Genomic DNA, 24,115 nt, shown 5'->3' with positions numbered 1-24,115 from the left:
CTGGGTTTACAAATCGCGCGTTTAACATTCTGTACCTCTTCCTCTTCCTTTAACAACAGTCCGTAAACCTTGACAGACTTCTGGGAGGGGAATGCTGTCCCGTTCTTGTCTGATATCAGATTCTGGCTGATCAGCAGTCCTTACTCTTCTGTCATAGTTTTTGTTTCATTGCTCCAGATGTTTGTTTGGGTTGTTTTTTGGGTTTTTTTTTTTAATATTTGGTGAAAGTTCTGCTGGCAGGCCAGTACAGCACCTGCAGTCTTGCAGCAGTATGCGGTTTAGCATCATCCTGCTAAAATATGCAAGGATGGGAAAATATCTTCCTCTCTTTCATCCAGAGGATGCAGCATTTCACGTTTCAGTTTGTGATGACATTTTAAATGTGCATTGTTCCCCTGAATCATCTTCACATGCAGCGTCTTCTTTGCACGATAGAGCTTTAACCTTTGTGGATGGCACGGTGCTCACAGATAATGATTCATGGATGTTTCTGAGCCCATGCTGTGATCTCCATGAGAGAATAAGGCCTGTTTTTATCCCAAGTTTCTCCAGATTCTCTGAATCTTTTGGTGATATTATGTGCTGTGAATGGTGAGATAGTAAAGTCTTCACAATTTTATGTTCAGGAAGATTATTAGAAAATAATTTTGCAATTTGTAGACTGGAGAATCGCCTCTCTAAGATGCTTTATTTTATATACCTGATCATCTTTTATTACTGACCTGTTGCCAATTAGCACAATTAGTTGCAAAATGTTCCTTCAGCTGTTTCTCTTTAGGACCACTGACTCTTCTAGCCTTTTGTTGCCCCTGTCCCAATTTTTTTGCGATGCATCGCTGCCATCAAATTCTCATTGAGCTCATATTTTATAAAATAGGCACAATTTAAACATTTCATATGTTTGTTTTTTCTATTCTGTTGTTAACTGAGATTGAGATTTGGAGATCATTGCATTCTGTTTTTATTTACATTTTACACAGCATCCCAACTTTTTTGGAATTGGATTTGTATGACAACCTGTATATGTTTGCACATAAAACACAACACTGTTATGGTGATGCCACACACAAGAAGCCAGACCACCACGCGCGCCAGGTAATGCCTCCATAATGTAGATTTATTAGAATATTCAGAGTAGTGCTATAACATCTCATTCACTCGAGCTTTCTGTCAGTCTGTAGTTGTCGTTGACGCGTTGGTCCGTGAGACAGGCGCTCTGCAATGAAATTGATCTGTAAAGCAAAAAACCAAAAACAAAGCCTACCTAATATTTATATTACTAATTACAGAATTTACAGTCACAAAACTTTATGGGGCAGTTCAAATAAATGCGCAGGTTTCTCACTGACATAATAAAAATATTAAATACTTTTTTTTTCTTCCTCAGAAACCAGTGAGTTTCATCAAAATGCAATAGAGGTGATTTACAAGCAACTCTCGCAAGCTAAAAAAAAAAAAAAGGAAAGAAGAAACAAAATCTGAGTATTAATGCGGATACAGTACAAAACTCCATCTCTCAGTGTATTGCCAGATTACCCCACATGTCACCTATGGGAGAGAAACGTATGACTCGTAAGCCTGCTAAAGACCCTAACCCGGACTGCGACCTGCTGTACAAACTCATTTGTTCGCTTCAGTCCGGTCAGAGACGTCAGATATAATCAGGCTACAATCTGCTTTATTCCGAACAAAGAACGGGGGAGGAAGTAGCAGCATATGAACTAAAAATGGAGTCGAAACACCTTAAAGTCTCCAACTCTTTGCCTTGCAAAAGTCTGACAAACTGTTTGATAGATAAAGGCATGATGGGACGGCGAGAGTGTGGGATTCTGGAGGACTTGATACAGTAAAGAAGGAGGGGGGAGCGTGAGGTGAACTGGGGATGTCTGGTCTAGACCCGGCAGGTCTAATTGGATTTTTGGGTGCCCCTGCTCTGCTTGGCAAAGAGATTTAGGGGGGAACCTATTCCAACTGGTGAAAGCCTGTGTGTCGGGGGGGCTTAGAGGAAGTTGTGCTTGAGGGTGAAAGTTTGCTTCCCCAGCAGATTTCGGAGTGTGATGTTTAGATTTCTGCTTTAAACTCGTACCTGACCGCCATACTCATCAGAGCTGCTGCCATGCACCACCGAGTTTGCTGCAGTGCAGTGAGTGTGGGAATGTAGGTGCACCAGACAGACCGAAAAGACGATGCAAATATGGACAGTTTAAGGGCCTGTATAGTTTACCGTTATTAAGTAAAGTATTTCTCTTTGTTTTATCGGAGAGTGAGAGTGGAGTCATTGCAGGAAAGGGAGGAAACTGCCCGTGTCAAGGTAGGTTTTACAGGTACAGTGTGCACTGTTGCATAATATTTTTGGACGGCAGATGGTGAGCAGACCTGTGATTTTATTTTCTGAGTCGGTAAGAGAAGAACTGAGAACCTTGCTGGACCACAGCAGACTACAGCAACGGATTCAGTGTTTTAATGGGCAAGTCTTGTCTCTCTCCACAAAGGCTAGAAACTCCTCTCGCTTACAGTTTGTTTCTCATTTGTCTTGCTCTGTTCTTCAGAACAGATTCGTCTTGATGGTGGGATTGGGTTTTCTGTGGAAAGAGGACAGAACTCCGGCAAAGGGCCCGGTCATACTGTCCGCTGGCTGCCAGGCCTTCAGAATCTCCTGAGTCTGGGCAGCGGGCTGCGCCACGGCCGGGTTGGAGGGCCCCAGACTGGACCAGCTGGGAGGCTTCAGCCCCTGGAGAACCGGAGAGCTGGAGGTGTTGGTGTAGCTGCTGTTGGCAGGAGCCGGACTGGGGCTCAGACTGGCAGGGCTCCCCAAGTTTCCATTGGCTGAGCCCGGCAGGGAGGCCGTGCTGTCAGGTGTGGGGCTACAGGTGGACTCTTTAGACTCATCATCATCTGATGAAGATCTTGGCTCCCCGCCCTTTTTCCCTCCAGAGCTGTTGTTGCTGCTGCTGCCTGTGGTGCCAGCAGAGCTGTTGGCTTTGGCGTTGGCTGCACGCTCCTGCTTACGGAACTTGGCACGTCTGTTCTGAAACCACACCTGACAGAAACACACATACACAGGTGAAGACGGGGCATTAGGCGGATACACAGTTTTATTTGTTATATAAGTGTCAGACGTCCTGACTTTCACTTCATTTCAGTCGTGCTGAAGATTTAAAAGCCTGATGGCACACCTGTACTCGGGCCTCGGTCAGGTCTATTTTCAGCGCCAGCTCCTCCCGGGTGTAGATGTCCGGGTAGTGCGTCTCTGCGAACACGCGCTCCAGCTCCTTCAGCTGGGAGCTGGTGAACGTGGTCCTGATGCGCCGCTGCTTCCTCTTCTCGTTCAGGCCAGATGGGTCCGAGAAGAACTTGTAAGGGACTGAAAGGGAATAATTGTTTCCGTTTAGTAAAATATATTTTTTTTTAATAGGGCTAAACTAGCGCGTAAAACTGCGGAGGCCGAGCACTGAGTCGCAGAGGCCACGAAACATTTCACGCCTCATCTCGCCGCATTTTTTTTCATTTAACTTAAAAAAAAAAAAAAAATTATATATATATATATATATATATATATATATATATATATATATATATATATATATATATATATATATATATAAATTTTTTTTTTTTTTTTTTACGTTTATTTTTGTTTTGTAAAAAAGTTTTGGGAAATTTTCTGTTCTTAAAATAGTTATTAAAAATAAATAAAAAATAGCTCTTGTAAGGTTACTGAATAAGGAGGATTAATTGGTTTTAAACCCATCCGTAGCTGACATCTGGCCACACCAACCCGGACTCCGGGAGGCTGTACAATCGGTTGATTTATAATAAAATGTTTAGTGGGAAAAATCCATTAACTGTTTGTTTATTCTCTTTTTTTTTAAAAGTTATTAATACCCATTTTTAAGTGTTAACCATTCTTCCTTACTGAAAAAAAATAAATCAAAATCACCTTGTTATAAGCTTAAATAAGCCGGGTTATTGGATTAATTTATACAGAGTTTTGCCACAAAAATAATTCGCCGTCTAAGATTGTTAATGCAAACAGAAACTATAAGATTCTCCAGCACTTTAGTCAGTTAAAATCCACAGACACTGCGGAACAACAAACATTAATTACTTGTTTAAATAATGATATAATTATCCCCGCTAAAAATAAAGAATGATTCGCCTTTTCTATTGTTATTATTATTATTGTTATTATTATTATTATTATTATTATTATTATTATTATTTCATCATCATCTCCTTCATAAGCATGATATTTAATTAGTCATTTCCACTAAAATAAAGATAGTTTGGAAAAAGGCCTCGGGTTTAAAATTTGTGTCATATAAAAAAGTTAAATATGATCATATATTTCGCCCTTCTCTTGCCGATCTTTTGGTGTCTTAATGAAATCTTGCGGAGACCTTGAAACGGGAACACAAGGAGAGGTTCCTGTACCTGAGGAGTAAGGTGTGGGCTGGTGCTCTCGCAGGGCTCCCAGCGTGCAGCTGGTCGTGCTGAGGGGAGTGCAGCCAGGGTTGGAGAAAGGGCCGCTCCGGATCGGGTTGTACTGGAAGGAGCTGGCCTGACTGCAGGAGCTGAAGTCCGCGTAGGCCGACGCTTCCATGGCTGCCATGCAGGAGTCATAGGAGTTCAGGTATGAGTAATCCATCTTATACATGGAGGTCAGCCGGCGCAGACACCGGTCTGTGAAGAAGTGCGCTGGAAACTCGGGACAGGGCGGCTTCAGTCGGGTCTGAGGCTGCTGTTAGTTTCTGGGATTGCTGTGAGTCGTTTAAACCAGTCAGAGTTGGACTTTTTTCTCCAGAATCTCCTGACGCGGTTGGTTTGTTTCTCCAGGCTTTTGTGGGCTTTAAGGTTTGTATGTCACCGTCACGCGGCTGGTAAGTAATCCAGATGTTTTCTCTGCAGCTCCGCTCTCTCTCCCTACTCTCCCCTCTCTCTGTCCGTCTCTTCGGCTCCCCTCCCTGGACTGAGGTTCGCTCTGCGCTCGCGCTCCGTTTGACAGCGCGCAGCGGCTCGCGCGCTGTTTATAATAAACTTGGCAGAGCGCGAGACAATAGCGAAGGCGGTGGTCTTGTTTCCATGACAATGCCACCAGTGAGCGAGCACGGACACGGACAGCCCCCCTCCCCTCTGCTCCCCTCCCACCGCTCTCTGCACCGCCCACGCGGCCCACAGCATCGCGAGCTAGCAGGTGTCAGCGGAGTTAAATCGCGCGCGTCTAAAAAGAATTACAGCGCGCTATAACGCGCGTGCATCCTTAATCGGACGTTTGTGATTCCGGTGAGTTCAGAGTTTTTCTTTCAGCCGTAATGTGACCAAAACCGAACGTCTCTGTTTCAGAGTTTTACTGACGCGACACTACAATCAGTGTTTACGTCATAGTAATGGCCTACCTGTCGCCTGGGCGAACACAGGTGTTACTAATGAAATTCATGTAGGTGCTTAGCTTAATTCATTCCAGCTGTTTGAATGAAAAATTCAGCTGGTGAATAAAGTTTACAGGTGGAAATTATTTGAACAACTAAATGAATACATTTTTATTCATTTTTTTACTCCTAGCTATACTTTGAAGCCACTCGCTCTGAAAAAACTTGGACCTTACAGAATATGCATGATCGCTTTGGAAACCTTGTCTGTGATTTTTATTTATTTATTTATTTAGGATGGGTCTTCTAGGAACTAAAGTAAAGCACGAATGTAGCCAAACAACACATCAGGCCTACAAGCTTGGAAACATTTTATTTTTAAAACATGAATACAAAGAAGCTAATTTTATAAAGAAAATGTGCGCCGTGCTTGAGAAACACACCCTCGGGATAGACATCCTCGCTGTTCTGGGAGGTTCTAGTGAAGCGTTTTTTGCGATATTAAGACATATGTGACGACTTTAAGCCATAACGGTCTGCTTAATATCGTCACAGGCGACTGAAATATGCACAAACAGATTCACCCCCCAAATAATAATAATAATAATACTACTACTAATAATAATAATGCTCCATAACCGGTCAATAGTGTCCCTGCGAGCTCCTGGAACCATCCGCGGCTCAGCCACAGAAGTCTTTATGTGAGGGGAAACGTCCAGATGTGACGGTGATTGGTGAGATTAAAAGCTTTGATTTGATTCCGATCACTTTTACGGAGATGTCACCAGAGTGAGCGTCAGTTTGATGTATAGGACTAGAGAGGGAGCTGGCTGCGGAGACAACCGAGCAACCACGACAGGCTAACCATAAACGCATTGAAGCTTCATAAATTGGTTTAAGTTTATTGTTCAGTGTCATACAATGTGATAAGTCATATCCCACACGGCCCCCATTACACAGACACACGCGCGCACAAACGGGGAGGCTTTGAAACCGGCAGGCAGGCAGACGCGCGCGCGCTCCACGTAGCTGCCAAATGTGCATGGTGCCATTTTTAAAAAGAGGGGGTTTCTCGCTGCTTTTCGTGAAATTAACACGTATTTCATTAGTTCTAGCAAATAATAAAATCCACAAACCAAAATTAGGTTTTGCGTGTACGCGAGGAATTAATTAAGTTTGGCCTGCGTGCACGCATAAAAATGTCTCAACGTGCGCGCCCTGCCTTCCTTTGACCACAGGCTGCACACGCTGCAGCTGCTCCTGATGATGATGCTGTTGATGCTCCTTAATGACATTAACCCGCTGCACACGCGCGCATGCGCGCATTCGCCTCTCCGCGTTCGCTTAAACTACAAATAAGCGACAATAATCAGATTTGTTTACGGTGTTTATCGTGTGATGGAGTTCGAGGCGGGGCGGCGCGCGGGGCTAGTTGTGTTCAGATGCTAGATGCTGCCTGAACATCACAGATGAGGCCCGCACGAGACAAACAAGTCTGAGGCCGCTGATTTGTCATTACAGGGACCCAAATCTTTTTTCTTTTTTTGTTTAATACGATTTTATTTTATTTACGATTTTTTTTCTAGGAATTGTTAAACTCAAAGACTTATCAAAATCACCGATTTAATGCACATTTGAAAATATTTGGGGCATCGCCGTCACAAAGTATCGTTACGCATTCGTTACAGCTCAGTGCAGCTGGTACACGAAGGTCTTTTTGACTTCAGGAGAAAGACTTTACATATGATATTAATAAAGAAAAAAAGTTAATTATGGACCACTTCATTTATTGCTTCGTGTGTGCGTCACAACACTTTATACGATTTTCAAATCCTTAAACAAAATCACAGCGAACCTCCTTAACGCGTGAACTAACAGGGATAACCTGCATCAACCCTTATAACATTTAAGGCACTTAAATAAATACAGCCCTACATTGTGTGAGTTTTTCTTTCCTCTGTTGGATTTCCACATTAACCGGTCAGCTCCCAGGCCTTCCATTTGTTGTATGTCCGCTTTTCTCTTTGCTGGGTTCAGAGGTGAGTTTACCGAGAAACTTAAACAGTTTCAAAGTTAAACTCTCCAGGGTCGTTTCTGCCTTCCAAAAAAAAAAAAAAAAGCGCAGCCAGGAACGACCCTAGCTCTCCCGCTTTTAAACCATTTAAACTTTAATCCCTTCAAAGAAGGGACCGGTCTCTTCCAGGCCGCTAATCCGCCCTATAGTGCTCCGGCGCAGGGGGAGACTTCTCTGCTGCGAAGGCCTTAACTTTGGACTTTTACATTCATGGGGCGATTTTTAGGAAACAGTTACGGGGAGCTTTGGCATTCATGGCGTCTGAGTCAACAGAGGGGGCACACAATGGTCCCCTAGAGGCTCCTGAGAGCCCCCGAGAGAGGAACCCCGACTATAAGGATTATAGGCCCGTGGGTTATTAGGGAAAAGCGAATGAAGGCCCGTAGCGTGCTGTCTGTTTGTGAGCAGAGTATGACTGACTCCTTTCAGCGACTGATTGGTAACATTATCTGGTAATAAACATTCAAATTACCGATGATAAAACTGTAAATGACAGCTCTGCAAAATAAAATAGAATAAAATAGAATTGAATTTATTGCTGAAGCTGAAGCTATCATTTTTAATGCGCTAACCTCGAAGTCTATAATAATAATAATAATAATAATAATAATAATAATAATAATAATAATAATAAAATCGTAATAATTGTATTTCAAGGTTTCATGGGAGAAGTTTTAAAGCCCAACCCAATCACTTCATGTTCTCAGTGAGGGACTTACTGAGGTCACAAAATGACCCAGAGCGCATTAACCTGCATGTTTTCTTTTGTTTTGCTTGCTTGCTTCTTCTTCTTCTTTCTTTCTTTTTTTTTTTTTTAAAATTCAGGCCACATTAATTGTCCTGTCTGCCCGCTAAAGGGGGATGATCCGCAGAGAGATTAAATTCTCGGCGTTTCTTTTTTCTGCTCCCGTCTTTCCTGCTGCTCTAATTCCTTGTGGTGGTCTTCCTGCCCTAACGACACCGACTGGAGCTCTGCAGGGCTGCATGCAGATTGGCCTTAACGAAGAGGGCGGTCGGAAACTCGTGTGTGCGCCTTGTTGGCGGTGATGGCGCACGGATGAAAAGGGCGGCCTGTGTGATGGATGGATGGATAGTCTTGAAGGAGAGATGGAGAGGTGTGTGGGTAGAGACGGGGGGAGAAGGGGTCAGTGAAGGATGGGACAGCGGCGACACTGGCGTGATGAAAAGCCACCCGGGAGGCCCAGTCCGGTTTCTGTCTCTGTGACAGGCGGCGGGTCTGATATCCAAGCGAGGCTGTCAGTCAGAGAGGGAGACTGCCAGGTCCATCCATCCATCACCGAAGCTCAAAGAAGAACATGTCCCATGTGCTCAAAGCAGTTTTCTTGCTCCAGACTCAGGCAGCTATTGATTCGCAGGTCTGGATATTAACTTCCTCTTTGTCGAGCTCTGAAAAAGAGCTGTAATGCTCGAATAAAAGCAGAGATTACACTATTTCATCGACTTAACTGAAGTCAGTGCCAAGGTCCAGAGTACAATAAATATTACACTACATGATGTGAGCATAGCTACATCCAGCTGATGGCTGTGCACCAAGAGAAATGCTTTTTTAGGCAGGCGATAACCCTCCTTCACTGCCTGGTTTAGGGTGACCAGGTGCCCGTCTTTAAGTTTTACTGCACGGCATTTTTAGTCCTCCTCCTCCTGCAGGACATGCGGTTTTCTAAAGTCTGGATTTTACCCCGAACTATCAGAAAGAAAAAAAAGAGCCAACTGGCCACTAGAGTTTTTCCGTTTCCCCCCCTTTGTTTTAGCTTGTTATCTTCATTGTCAATATATTTCTTTATCTTTATTTTGCAAAGTAGAAAATTTGGTGAGAATGAAGCAGCATGCATGTGATAACTGGCTAAAAATGACTGAAATTGTCAGATATGAGTCAAATACGTTCTGCCAATCTATGGCTGCATCCCCACTGAAACCCAGGATATACAGGAGTATATAAAACCATTACATGATACCATGAGAGCAAACTTCAGCTTCTTTTTCTATTCTTCTTGTTTTTACTTAGCAAGAGAGTTGGTAAACGGGTCCCACATTTAGTTTGTTGGGATCTGGTCACGCTGACCTGATTTAATGTGAAATTACACGCGGATTAATGTAATCGTCTCAACAAATATTCACAATTCTGCTTTTAAAGGAATGTGTTGCAGTAAATCGTTGTTTTTAATATGAACACTTATCTGTAAAAATAAAAGTTAGTGTGATTTAAAACGTGCGTGGGTTCTTTGGACAGAAGTCTACGCGCGTTGTATCACCAAGTGTCTCCATATTTTTAAATACTCAGCTGCTAACTGAGCAATCATCTGTCTGTAGCTCTTTGTCCCTATAATTCTAAATGTCCCAACAGTGATTTATGTAACTGATAATCAATCAATCAGTGCATTGTTTTGCCTTTGGTAAAGAGTACTTCTAGGATTTTCAGGATTCGTGATTATTGTTATTTACTTTTGTATTTTTCCCCCATTTGCTCATAATGTGACTGTGTAGTCAAAACGGCCGAGCAGCTGGTCTGCTACCTGCAGTGTGACTAAAATGTGTCGTGTCATCGCTCCTCTTAAGATCCTCTTCCCTCGGAGGTCGATTTGATTGCGGATAAAATAAAATCAGAGCTCGCGGATCCTGCCGTTAACATCGGCCTGCGTTTTCACGGCCGCAATCGAGGCTGGCGGTGTGCACATTTGATTTGCAAGGTGATGGATGAGAGACGGAGCTGGATGGGAGGGGGTTGGTGGGCCCCCCCGGGTGGGGGTCCCGTCGGTGCAGGCTGTCTCCGCATATCAGTCCCCAATTACCCGAATATACCGTGACGCTCCGGCGAGAGACGATAGCGCGCGTCTAACTGCGTTAGAGAGGCAGCAAGTTACGGTTAAGTCCTCAGTCAGCCGGTGCTTGTGTGCTAGATCACAATCACAGTCTGGTGTGGAGTCTACTCTAGAGGAGAAAATAGATCTAATAAGAATATAGTCAAATAGTTTTGAAATATTAAATCGAGCTAATTTTCAGTGCGCATTGTCCCATTTATGTGGCGAGTGCAGTGAGTAAACAGGCCGAGAGGTAAAGACATGGCTCCTTAATTAACTGCACCGCTACTGACAAAGATCTGTGCTTTGTCTTCATATGACGGAAAATGGCTTCATAAAATCTGAATTTTTGCGCATAAAATGTTCGCACAGGTGGAAAAACCACAGGGTGCTAGTAAGTGCACTAAAAAAAGCAGCATATTCGTGTAGATACCCGGTGGAATTTGGCGCAGCACACTCAGAAATCCACGTTCTTGTCAGGTTCTAGTCCGACTGGGACAGATTGAGACAAACCTTTATGAGCCAAAAATGGCTGTCCGGCACAAAGGCTCATCAGGACGGAGTTGCCAAAAAAAATAGCCTCGAAACATGGCCATTAATTTTAACCCATCACATTACGCTCATTATTATTTAAGTCCGCTCTAACCTGAAGTGAACGCGCATTCATCAGGCAGAATATGACGCAGAGCAGCTGCGGTTATTCACAAGCTGCGTACACCTCTGCTGCAGCACCAGACCTGTATTATCCTAATGGATAACGGCATGTTACTTAAAAAAGAAGCTTTTTAGGATAAAAACCAGGTCCCGGGAGACCGCATACACACACATACGCACACATACACACAGATACAAGCACACCACAGCTGGAGCGGCGAGGGATGGCCGCGCGCAGGAGAGCTTCTCCAAACACGCTAATTAGATCTCGAGCTCTGGCCCCGCGCTCTGAAAGCAGCCCAGCGGCGGGGCGCGCGGAGCTGTGGAAAGTTAATTGAATTAAATTCCCTCTAAACTAATTAGGCTGCAATCTGCCACGCGAGCTGTCCCTGAGCAAGGTTCGAATTAGGCGGAATGGATTTGTTCCTTTTCTTTAAAAGAAAGGAGGACAGACTGGTGTGTGTGTGTGTGTGTCAGAGATGGGGTTTTTTTGGTGGGGTCCTTTATTTGTCTTTTATGCTAATTCTCCCAGGGGACTGTCACGTGATTGCTTTACGGTAACGGGCCGGTGCGAGCATCCCTTCCACCGAACCCTCCACGGCGTCAGGGGTTAACAGGAAGAGACCCGGCAGTGTTACTTTAACGAACATGCGAGGTCCGGTACTGTGCTGGCAGTGGTAACTGCGCTGCTTTGCATGAATGGGGAGCATCTTCAGACTAAGAGCTGAGTGGACTGAGGTAGCCTAATGGAGGTGAAATCGATCGCTTTCCTAGGGGAGCACAATGAGCGAGGGCAGGAGAGGCAGAGATGAGAGAAGCGCGGAGGGACACGGATGAAAATCCCCCGTTAAGAGCAGGGACAGATATGATAATTGGAGAGCCGCTAGTAGTCGTTTATCATTCACCACCTCCACCTGGCTGCTGCTGGCTGAGCTTCAGTGAATTAGAAACTCTCTGTGTAAAAGCTTTATCCTGGACAGCAACGTGCAGTCCATGCTGGTGGGTTCTTGTTGTTTTGTTGTTGTTGTTGTTGTTGTTGTTTTTGAACCCCAGAGCTACCAGGAGCCCCTCCACATGCACATCTTCCCTTGTAACCCCTCCCCCACAGGTTTACCTTTTGTATCTCGCCTGCATCTTGGACTTGTGTCCATCTTTATGAGCAGCAGGAAGTGGGAGAGATGGACAGATGGGACAGACAAGGAAGAAGGAAGGGGGGAGAGAGAGAGAGAGAGAGGACGGTGGAGAAGCAGGAGGCAGAGGAAGGCTTGAGTGAGGGAAATGCAGCGAGATAGCGGGAGAGGGAGGTTAGGACGATGGAGGGCCAGGTTTCTGTTTCTCCATAATCTAATCAGAGAAATGGCAGCAGTCAGAAATAGCCTGACAGACAGACTAAGAGCGTCTTCTCTTTCTCCTCCTCTTCTTATTCTTGTCTTCCTCCGGGGAGGGTAAATGGATACACACACACACACACACACACACACACACACTTTCCCCCTTCCTAAAACCATAAAGTGTAGATGTGTTTGAGGGTTATAAGAGATGAGAAAAAGCCTGGAGGTATCACAGCAAAACCTGATCTACAGTCCAGATGAAGCCACTTAAAGTCTCACTTAAAAACACTAAAAAAAAACCTCTGCTGGCCTGTTGCTGTTTTGTCTGTGGGTGTCAACAGTTTAAAGGCATCGGCTTCATGCAGATGACATTTGAGGCATTTGGCAGTTCATTTTTAGCACAACCCACAGTTTATACAACCACAGAGTAATCTTAGATTCGTGAGTGGTATGGTATCTCCCCCACCAACCCACATGCTTCACACTGATGAATGACTGGGAGGTGGGTGGTAAAGAAGGCATCAAAGAGAGGAGAGAATATTCCCCCTTATTTCAGCTCAGAGGAGGCACACACGAAATCTTTTGAGGAGTCAAAGCAACCAAATCGTGACAACAAAATTTTCAGCTAAAATCTGTATGCTCTTTTGATTTCTTCTATCCTAAAGTATACAGAGAGGCAGTTCAGAGAGCTTCTAAGAGACATTTTAGCCTTTAAACAGTGGCGATTTTAACAAATGTACAAAATGAAAAAAAATTCTTTTGATAAATGCATTTTTAGCATAAACACAGAGACATCTTCACCTTTCCATCTTTGTGCACCAGTATGACAGATTACAAAAAGTGCTGGAAGCTGCAAATATTCTGTGTTACTCTTGTTGAAAATTCACTTAAATCGAGAAAATGACTGCAGTACAGATGCGGCTAAAGGGGATTGATTTATAAACAGCACAGGTACTTCCTCCTCACAGACAGCTGTGACTCTGTGTGTACCTAAAAGAAAGTGATAGTGTGTGTGTTGTTGGGGGGTCCAGGCGGAGCACAGTAAGAGTGAATGTGTCTTTTCCCTGCATGCTAATTCCTCCCTATGGAGAAGACATTCCTGCAGGCTGCGTGCATGTGTGAGAGATTCTTTCTGCATTCCCTCCCAGCGTCCGACGCAGACCCCCACACAGAATCAGAATTCCAAGGAAATTCCTATGTCATGTCGTTTTACGTGGCGGATGAGCATTATTGTTGCAGAATTCCCACCCAGGTTCTCACACACATCTATCCATCAGGGGTGTCAGTGCAACACAAATGGAACAACAACAACAAAAAAAGCAAGGAATTCCCTTTTGATTGTGATGACTTTATTTACACGGCGGAGACTCGGATACAAGAATGACAAACGTCGCTCGATTACATTTGGCGCCTTGGCAGCGTGCTGTTCAAACATTTATGATGCAACACTTTAGTCATAAAGAGAAAATATTTAAATTCCTCTTAATGTCAGAGGGACACAAACGAAAGCACCAGAGCTCGCTCGCAGCTATGATAGACTTCTTTACATTAACATGCATCAACAGAAACTACTTACAAGCCAGTTATATCAACCATGCTTCAAATGCACTCTCTCCACTAGCACATTCTTCATTGGGGAGAACAGATTACGCAGGTTGTGTTTACATTTTCATCAGCGTGCCTCTGCTGATGTGAATAATGTGCTAAAAGACAGTCAAATCATCTTTGATTATCCGTTTTTCCTTCACAGGAAAATAAGAAAGTTGCTGTTATTAATGTGTCACAAATATCAGTTTGTTTTTTTAATTATTTTTTTTCACACAGATTCGATAACAGTCATACAATATCCAGTGTTCTACACTGGCTGTCCTCTCCAACCACCTCAAAGGACAGGCTGTCGTGCCATCTTTCTGGCCTTCCGATTGGACAGACACACGGGGCGTGCAGCCATTAGGCAGCAGCTCCTGCTCGTACGCTGCGGCTAACTGGTTGACGACTCTCCTCTCAACCTGACGGATCAGTGACAGAGTCAGAGGTCAGGTGGAGATCAGGTTTATAGATCCTTTCTCCTTCACGACAAAATCTGAACATCGCTGTTATTAATATGTAACAAATACCTTTTTCCCCCTATTTTTTCCTCCCCTCCATAAAGATTCGATAACAGGCTCCAAAACTGACACTTTTTTTTAACTTTAGTTTTTCATTTTCCTCAGTCATTTACAATAAATGGAGGGAATAAAAGAAAAAAATTAAGGGGTGAGGGAGAACAAATGGCAAAAAAAAAAGAGTAAACAACTTGTGTGGTGCTACCTAAACATCAAAGAATGTCTGTGTTTGGTCGAGCCTTATACAGATTCCATTTCTTCCATCGTTGTTCGAATCGATGTGCTTCAAGTCTTAAGTAATAAGTTATTTTTTCCATCGTGGAAATTTCCTCCATGACATCTCGCCATTGCTTCAATCTCAAAGGATCCCTTTGAAGCCAGTTCCTTGTAATAACTTTCTCGCAGGCCATTATCGTCACATTAAACAGGTAAATGTCCTCAATGTCAATTACTTCTGCGGGTAACAGGCCTAGAAGTAGGTCCGCTAAATTTTTTTCTTAATGTGGCCCTAACACATCATCGTGATTTTGTTCTACGAGGAGCCCTGAAATATGGCATAAATCACAAGCTCCATAATGCATATTGTAGCAGCCTGCTAACAGGTCCAGTACTGGACGATCCCGCTGAAGAGTGATATCATGCCGCTGTTTAGCCTGACAATAGAGAGAGAGAGAGTGGAAGTAATGTTACAATAGGGCCGAGGTTGAGACCTGCAGAATATCAGGAAAACACAAATCTGTCAGAGAGGACGAAGAACAGAGTCAAAATGGGTGGAAAGAGAGAGCGAGCGAGAGACACAGCAGCATGTCTGCTGACGCTCATCAACAGGCCCTTAATACATTTTAATCAAACGCGGGTCAATAGTAGTGATCAGAGCAGCTCATTTAGCTTCAGATGTTAACACTTCATTCAATAAATAAGACGCCATGTTTTTCTATCGATATGTAGCGAGGCAATAATAATAAAAGCTCTAAACATTTAATTTGTCTAATATAAATGAGCGACAAACAAAAGCCTTGTGGGATTATTCAGTAATAATGAGATTTCTGCTGTTTGCATCGCTTCAAGATGCAGACTGAGACAAGTCATTACCAGACATGCACACTTTCAAAAACTGAAGACCCAAATATCAGACCCACAAGAGCTACAACACCACTCAAAACAGAGAAACTGAAATGAGTCGGGGTCCCTATCAGTTGCCTGCAGGGCCCATGTTTGCTGTCAGGACACCAGCTGTAATATTAATAATTAAATATTGATGAAGGCTCCACATGTTAAACACTGTAATCACATTACAGGGAGTAACAGTGGCACACAGTATTGATCCGTGTGTGTTTCTGCACAGCTCAGCAGCGGCTAACGAAGTGGGTGAGGCCTCGCAGGTCCCCACAGGAGGACACCCGTGTTAGAAATGTGGTGCTGTGAAGACGGGCGTCCAGAGGAGACTCAACCTCTGCTCCTCTCAGATCCACACACAGCTGATCGGCCCACTTTCTGTTAAAGTGGGTGTGGTGGAGGTGTGGTCCCTGGCTCAGCTGCAGGGGAGGGATGGTGCAGTGAGCTCAAGGAGGCAGTGCCAGTGGAAGCAGATGAGGCCACAGGTGGTGTTGATCTGGTTAATCAGGTGTTTCTTTTCTTATAGTGAAGCCGGACCCTGGAAGAGGGGGTGTGTCCCGAGACCGGCTGTGAATGGAGAGACGCTACCTGTGAAAAGTGGCAATAAAACTCATAAATGTGACAGTGTGTTGAGTCTGTCTTTCCAAGTTTTGTCGAAACCCAGGAATTGGGATGTCAGAGCCACACGCCGCGCCGCCCACCCAGCCTTTGCAAATCTTAGCACAAATGTCCACTGTCGGTGGCAATGCTCTGTATTGGGGGACGGTGATGACCCCCAGATCTTCTTGGAGACCTTCCGGGCCATGGCAAAAGCATTTCAGTGGCCTCCTGCAGAGTGGGTGCTGCTTCCACTGCTGTCAGGGGAGGCTCAGCTGCCCTGAGTCTGCCACTGACCTCACAGAGCAGCTTCCCAGACATCTGCCAGGCCGTGCTGGACTGTATGGGCCTCTCCCCAGAGGATCATCCTCGGTGGTTCCGGATCTGCAGGCTGACAGGGGAGGACCGCCCGTTCGTGTGGGCCCGGAAATTACACGACGCAGCGGCGCGATGGCTGCCGCCTGGACCATTGGAGGCTGGTGGAAACAGCGAGGTGGGTCCGGTGCCACTGGCCTACGAGCCTGGAGGCAGCGGTCACGTTGGCAGAACACCACCTGGCTGCTAGAGTGGAGGAGCCCAGGGAAGGCAGGCCCAGGTGCCAGTGCCTAGGTGCAGGGTCCCCACGCCTGCACCGGTAGGGCGGGCCCCTGCACTGAGTCCCACTAACCCATTTTTTCCCACTTTGCTTTCGGTCCTTGGGGAGGCAATCAGCACTGCTCCAGAGCCATGGAGAGTAGCAGAGACACTGGGGCAAGGGTGCTGGAAGTGCGGGCAGCCAGGACACCTGAGGCGGGACTGTCCGCCAATGGAAGTGGGACAGGTGTTCCGGCACCCTTCCCAAGTCTGGGAGGGATGTACAGCATTCCGGTAAGGACTCAAGGGGGTATACACCATGGTTTGGTGGGCACGGGCTCTACACAGACCCTTTTGCACCAGAGCTCGCACGGAGGATACACACACCCAGTTGGTGCCATAAAGCTGCTGGAAAATGATTTTCCAGGTGGCTCACTATAAAACCCATGGGAGGGCATATGGGATATGACAAGAATCTGGAGCGAATTAAGGCCCACTTTTATTAGCTGGGCATCCGAGCGGATGTGCAACGCTGGTGTGCATCCTGTCCGGAATGCCAACTTGTTAACCAGCCAGCCATTCCAAAAGCGCCTTTGCGCCTGCTAACATTGATGGAGGTCCCGTTTGAGCGCATTGGCATGCACCTCATTGAGCCATTTCACCGGAGTGCACGTGGCTATCGCTTTGTATTAGTGCTGGTGGATTATGCAATGCAATACCCGGAAGCAGTGCCACTGCGTACTGCATCTCTGCAAATAGTGTGGAGCAGACACTGTTTTAGGTCATCTCCCGAGTAGGTGTTCCGAAAGAAATACTGACTGACCAGGGCACGTCGTTCATGTCTCCCACACTGAAGGAATTGTATGAATTACTGGGCATTAAATCTGTTCACACCAGGATCTACCACCCTCAGACTGATGGGCTGGTGGAGCAGCTGAATAAGACTTTAAAGTCCATGATTTGGAAGTTCATACACGAGGGTGAACGCAATTGGGATCACTGGCTAGACCCTCTGTTACTTGCAGTGTGGGAGGTGCCCCAGGCCTCCACAGGATTTTCTCCCTTTAAACCGCTTGGGGTGCTCAACCTAATTAAAGAAAACTGGGAGGAACACCTGTATATCAGAGGGGCTAGACTCAAGCAATTTTCACCAGGAGACAAAGTGCTTGTATTACTCCCTTCTTCTAGTTTAAAGTTACTCGCCAAGTGGCAAGGACCCCCCACCTCACACGGTGAGTGGGGGACGTTGACTATGAAATTGCATGGTCAGACAGGGGAGGGGCCACGCAGATTTATCACCTCAATCTCCTGAAAGTATGGAGAGAGGCTGAAACTCTCTCTGGTGAGCCGGGCCGGAGGTGCCAAATTCAATCACTACTTTATTTACTTTATTTACTCAAATAAAGGACCTAGGTTGCTCTAAGAGCATTTGACTCGATGATCGAAGTGCTCTCATAGGAGTATACAGGTTGAGAAGTTCAGTTAAATAGCAACATTATTTACGATATTTGATGGGCAGCCAATGTAGGTCAGCAAGGATAGGGGTAATAGAATCAAACCTTCTAGTACCAGCTGCTGCTGCATTTTGGACAAGTTGTTGTTCATGAAGAAGGGCAGATTGGAGGCCCAGGTAAAGGGAGTTACAGTAGTCTAATCTAGAAGTAACAAAGGCATGTATAAGTTCCATTCGCGGTATGTAATGCCTAGCCTAAGAGATTTGACGTAGTTTTTAAAAGCTAGACTGTACTACAGAGGACACTTGTTTATCAAGTTTAAAGGAGCTGTCCTAAAGAACACCTAAGTTACGTACTGTATCAGAGAGGGAGGTAGCAAAGGGCCCAAATATATTGGCTAATTGTCCCCGAGGGATGTTGTCCCCGAGGGATGTGGCTATCAAAGACAATAATTTCCGTTTTCTTTTCATTTAGAAAAAGGGAGTTACTCGATAAAAAGCTTTTGACCTCCCTCATACAATCAAGAAAGCAGTGTAGTGAAGATGGGGTACCGTCAGTCAGACAAAAATAGATTTGAATATCATCAGCATAAAAATGAAAAGAAATGTTATATTTGTCAAATATAGAGCCCAAGGGTAGCATGTACAATGAGAACAACATAGGGCCAAGAACAGACCCCTGGGGCACACCACAACGAAAAGGGGTAACAGAGGAAGAGTAGCTCCCATCGTCACAGAAAAGGACGTTCCCTTTAATGCCTACTAAATATTCTAGTCTTGTTAGCAGAATGCTGTGGTCCACCAGATCAAAGACTGAAGACAACTGTAGTTCCGAGTTGAGTGACTCTATAGCTCTCAGCAAATTGTTTGGAGATATGTCAGCTCCAGTGTTAGCATTAGCTTGCACTGCGACATTGTTAGCTTTTCCCACCAAGTTTTTATCTTGTATTTTAGGCATATTTGCGTTTTGTCAGCCTCCTGTGATTCCTTCCCCACTCAATCGTGTGTTTAACTCTAGAAAAATCAATGAAAGAGATTTTAGTGGGTAAAGTTTTTTTTACCTGGCATGTGTCTTGTTACGCCGTCACACCGGACTGAAGCCACGTTTCTATTTGCAGTCATACAATATCTCAAAAATATTTTAGCTTTCAGTGTTCTGAAAAGCTAAAAGAAATATATGTGGAAGTGGAAGTCACCTGTACACTGAAAAAAGGTAAATCAATAATGTAGCAATGTTAAATCTCGTGATACCGCACATGATTTTGTTTCTTGCACTCTGGATCGTGGCTTGAGGATGGCAGCCATCTCCGCTCACCGGTACTTTTATTGGTCTGTCTTAATTTCTGAATGAATATTGTCCAAATCTCAGTCAAATTTAGTTTAATGTCTAGAGTGTCACTATGTAATGTTAACGTTAAATAAGTGCCGTTAGCTTATTTGCTCTCTTGTCAAAGAATTGGCGCTTTTTCATTTTAATTTGTTTTTGGTGCAAGCCCTAATGTCACATTTAACTTACCTCCAAGGCGCTCCTAACATATTTTGATTTTCTGTGTGAATTGGTTTGCCAACTGACTGCTCAGTTACATTATGTGTTAACTGCACCTGCACCGTGGTGTTAGTGAGATTTTGGAGATTGAACAGCCTCAGCTAATGTCTTTGGAGGCATTAAGGTAGCTTACCCCCCCACCTCCTTGTTTTGTATTTATTTATTTATTTATTTGCTGCAGATTGAGAGACAAACTTTATTCCGCATTTCATCTGGAGTCAGCTGATGGATCGTGGGTTCAAGTTGTGGTGAGAACAGGAGGTTGTGTTTTCTCTTAAGGTTTCTGTAACTTAATTATAATACAGATTTTATTTTAATCATTTGGCACATACACACACTGGCCAGCTACCTTATTTATACATATGTGAAATCCAAAATCTGCCATACGTTTAACTTGAACCTACATATATTGTCAGAAAGATGATTACTGGACTTGCGTTAATGCACACTTGAAAAAAAATGAGGTTGTAACTTGTATGTTGTTGGATTGCAAACATCTTAGGATCTTTTAAATCCCACAAGAGCAGGAAACACAGGTCTTATTCACCAAAAGATTACCGACCAACCACGCACAGTGCCTGTTGTTATTTTTAAAATAATTTTATGTTGTTTTAGATAAAATGCAGTGTTCAAGCACATCACAACCATGCCTTTGCAGTCAAGGTTTCTGGCACAGCTTGACTTCATCTCTGAAAGTCTGCTGAGAGTGTTTGCCAAGCAACTGGGAGAGCAGGCCCAAAAGCTAAAGGATATGACTGCCATGATGACAGTAAAAACTTTTAAATTGTTTAACTACAAAGTGTATATGCATCACATTAGCTCGGTAAAAGATTTATATGCTGCATCCATTGCAAAGGTCAACTTTTACCTGTGAGTACTGATCCTACTGAAAGGACCCCATAATTTACATCATGCAATTACTGTCCCAGCGTGAGAAATCGATCGTTTTTGTATGTTTTGGAAACTGTATGACTAAACTATAACTATATAAGTCCATTTCATAATGGTCATGTCAAACAGGTAGTTTTAATGGTGTTTTGTAGATGCTGGTGTTGCATGTTAACTGGTTCAAAAAGTCAGGTTTTTTGGTCTTTGATCATTTTCTTCTGTGCTACTGAAGATTTTGAGTTCACATATCTATGTTTTCTTTGTTATAATACTTAAGGATGACATTGATGTTCGAAGGGAGTCCCTCATCAATGTACTCTGCCTCTGTCTGAATGACAATCCTGATGTCTTGGTGCAGGAGTTCATGGTGAGTGTTGCATGAGTAGATTGTGGCTTTGCAACTGAACACAGTGCATTCAGTTAACCATATGATCCTCATTGGACCAGTTAGGCCCAGTAGTCCTCTTTAATAATTTGGTGAAGTGATTCCAGTACTGACATTGAAACACAAGGTTAAACTTGTTACACAAGGGGTCCAAACACTACTTTTTTTTCTCCATAGCACCTATTACGAAAGCGGAAAAACCGTCCATTTTGATGCCTCTGCCACAAAGTGAAAAAATAATAATGATAATTAAAATCATCCAGGAACGGAAAAAAAAACCTTCAAGAAAAATGAGGAGAACTGTGGGCACTGTCATCTCATTGGAGGGCCACATTAGTGTTCAAGTAGTATAAGGGTCATTCTTACTATTCGGTGCCATTTGAGTCCTAATGACATAATATGGTATATTTAGTGTAAAACTTGTCTAATGCTTATTTCTAAACCATTTTCTTGTATGTTTAACCCCCCTCTACCATAGAACACATTGATATATACACAGGATAAATACATTAAAAGTAAATTACTTTTATTTTAGCACAAGTCACTAAAGTACTATGTCCCCAGTCATGCTTGCTCGACTTCAGTTACAAATATAACTTAAAAAAAAAAAAAGAAATCTAGATTTTTCATCATTTCTGGATTGGCTTATTTCTAATGTTCCTCATCAAATGTTCTTTTTTATTATTAATGCATGTTTAATACTTAAAATCTTTAAAAAATGTTGTGTCCCTGAATCAACTGTCACCCCTGTTACTCTGATAAGAATTCCATAGAACACATCACCTGATTATTCTTTTAGTCACATGACACTCCCGGATGTAACATATTTTGGAGGGAAAACTTTCAAGAAGAAGACGAGTAAGTACCACTCTTTAATCAACCCTTTTTTCAATGTTTTAGCAAGATTTTGTAATGTGGCAAAGCATTAGTGGAAACAATTTTTTTTTTGTAATTTTTATAATATGGCTAATAAACATGTTAAAAATGGTTCTTAGTGGTCACCATGTACTAGCTTGTTGTTCATCATACTAGTAGTAATGGCTAAGTTTAGCATAAAATCTCCCCCCTGATACCGTCACCCCTGTTATTGCTATGCACTGTAACAGGGGGGACACATGGTAACAGGGGGGACGTAAGATGATAGAAGTTTAGTGTTTAGGGTTATTTATACAAGTGTGTATTGGTAATTATTATTAACCTGTATATATATATACTTTTAGAAGATTTTGAATAGTATACATTTTTCAGGGAATGGCACCAATGTCTGCTGCGGAGAAGCAGCGGCGCTACCGAGCACGTCGTGATGCTGACCCTGAGAGAAGACAGATATATCTCAATAAAGAGAAAGAGAAGTGGAGAAAGGACAGAGAGGAAGGGGAAAAAAAAGAAAGTGGCAGATCTCAGTGAACGACAGAAGAGAGCACAGAGAAAGCAGTGGCGAGAAAGGAAAAGAAAGCAGAGGGCTAGTGCCAAAGGCAGGACAGAATTTGAGGCTATGAATACTCCTCCCCTAAGTCCAGAATATTCCCTAGAGCCAGAAAATGCCCCGCAACCAGGACCCTCAAGGTTAGAAGAAGAGTTGACAGTTCAATGCTTTGCTGATTAGGTAGATTTTGTATTTGTGTGTGTGAGTCTACCTGCCTAATACATTATAAACATATAATATCCAACGTCTATCTTATACTGTATCTAAACATTTATCTAAACATATATATATATAATAATTGTGACAATATTTCCTGTGTTGTAGGCAATACATTGTTGGACGAAGGAATATTAGACAGGGAAGAAGGAGACTCAAGAATGAAATTAAAGAGCTAAAGGCCTTGTTGGAAAAGGAAAAGAGAAAAAAAGAAAAATACAAGAAGAGGTGCCAGCGTTTGGGTGGGGAAAAAAAATCCCCACGTTCTAAAGTGGATGCACTGCTGCGTCATGAAACAGTTAGCAACACAATTAGGAAAAGACTATTACTGCAGGAATCAATCATTGAGGAAATCAGGAATAAATACAAAAACACCAAAAAGGAACGAGAGAGGCAAATTATTGCAAAAACGACAATAGGAAAAATTATAAAGAAATACAGGCTACAGAGGGCTGCACAGACAGCTCTAGGCTTTTCAAAAAAGCGTGGTCAAAGACAAGATGGAGGGCTCATAACCTTTGAAAGAAAGGAAAGCAATAGATTACCAGTTGATTGCAAGCAGAAAATAAAGGCCTTCTTCTTAAGAGATGACGTCAGTCGGATGACAACAGGACGAAAGCAAACTAACTCAAAAGAAAATAAAAAAACAGAAACGTTTGCTAACTGATTCACTGAAGAATCTGCACCATAAGTTTCTTTCAGAAACTGAGCATCAGGTCTCATATTCTTGTTTCTGCACCTTAAGACCATTTTGGGTTGTGGTGCCCACAGAAGCTGATCGTGAAACCTGTCAGTGCAGGACACATGAGAACTTACAGTTCATGGCCAATGCCCTGTATGTCCAAGGTCTGTCAGCAACAAAACACATTGAAGAGATGGTAGATGCAACAATGTGTGATGCTAAATCCAAAGTCTGTGCATATGGTGAGTGCAAAGACTGTTTCAGTACAACACACACACTCTTGAGACCTCCTAACAACACAGAGATAGCCTTTACCAAGTGGTCTCTAGAAGAGAATGAAAAATTAAATGATGGAGAGGTATCTGGTAAAAAGTCAACAATTACAGTGAAGACAACTGTCATGACAACAGAGGATGCACTTGCAGGGGAATTTCATGACGGACTACTCAGATTTAGGCGGCACGTCTTTAATATCCGATGGCAGTATAGAGCCTACAGACAACTGAGAGAAAATCTGAGAAACGATGAATGTCTGCTACATGTAGATTTTTGAAGTTTCTTTAAGGTGGTATTTTTTGTCACTGATGTTATGTCCACCCTGTTACCTCCTGTCCACCCTGTTTCTCCTCTGTCCACCCTGTTACCTGTGTGTTTCTTTTGTTAATTAAATCAAATCAACAAACATAATGCATGTCTCTTTGGTTATTGGGAGGGAATGAATCAGCAAAATTAATTTACTTAAAAATGGAGCCAATTTTTTTTTAATATTCCCTTTGAATCTAAAAACAATCTTTTGAAATTACACTGTGTCTTAAAACTGAACCTGTCTTCTTTCAATATAATGCTTGTTTAAAATACTTCCTTGAAATTTCCTTGCAGAT

General features: G+C 43.4%; 2 protein-coding genes and 1 long non-coding RNA gene across 4 annotated transcripts in view; 1 reads left to right on the top strand and 2 right to left on the bottom strand.

Annotated features, from left to right (window-relative positions):
* Positions 1 to 1,097: 1,097 nt before the first annotated feature.
* On the bottom strand, positions 1,098 to 4,657 carry phox2a (paired like homeobox 2A; the record flags this gene model as incomplete). Its single annotated transcript, XM_082502468.1, has 3 exons — positions 1,098 to 3,040; positions 3,177 to 3,364; positions 4,435 to 4,657. The coding sequence occupies 3 exons, from the start codon at positions 4,655 to 4,657 to the stop codon at positions 2,546 to 2,548; spliced, it is 906 nt and encodes a 301-aa protein (XP_082358594.1). The 3' UTR covers positions 1,098 to 2,545.
* Positions 4,654 to 24,115, top strand: LOC309687472. Of its 2 annotated transcripts, XR_014270776.1 has the most exons (4): positions 4,654 to 5,283; positions 20,803 to 21,768; positions 22,159 to 22,476; positions 22,661 to 24,115. It is a non-coding gene; the product is annotated as an uncharacterized lncRNA (long non-coding RNA). The 2 variants fall into 2 exon arrangements; XR_014270777.1 differs by having other exon boundaries at positions 5,216 to 5,283; positions 22,159 to 22,827.
* clpb (ClpB family mitochondrial disaggregase) overlaps positions 14,035 to 24,115 on the bottom strand; it is a 46,420-nt gene continuing 36,339 nt past the window's right edge. The window contains exon 16 of the mRNA XM_082502466.1: positions 14,035 to 14,256. Within this exon, the coding sequence (XP_082358592.1) occupies positions 14,050 to 14,256 (207 nt within the window). The 3' untranslated portion in view covers positions 14,035 to 14,049. The remainder of the gene's footprint in view (positions 14,257 to 24,115) is intronic.

The sequence above is a fragment of the Aulonocara stuartgranti genome (genome assembly GCF_965226115.1).
Source record: "Aulonocara stuartgranti genome assembly, chromosome: 14".
Classification (NCBI taxonomy): domain Eukaryota; kingdom Metazoa; phylum Chordata; class Actinopteri; order Cichliformes; family Cichlidae; genus Aulonocara; species Aulonocara stuartgranti.
This window is presented reverse-complemented; position numbering and strand designations above follow the sequence as displayed.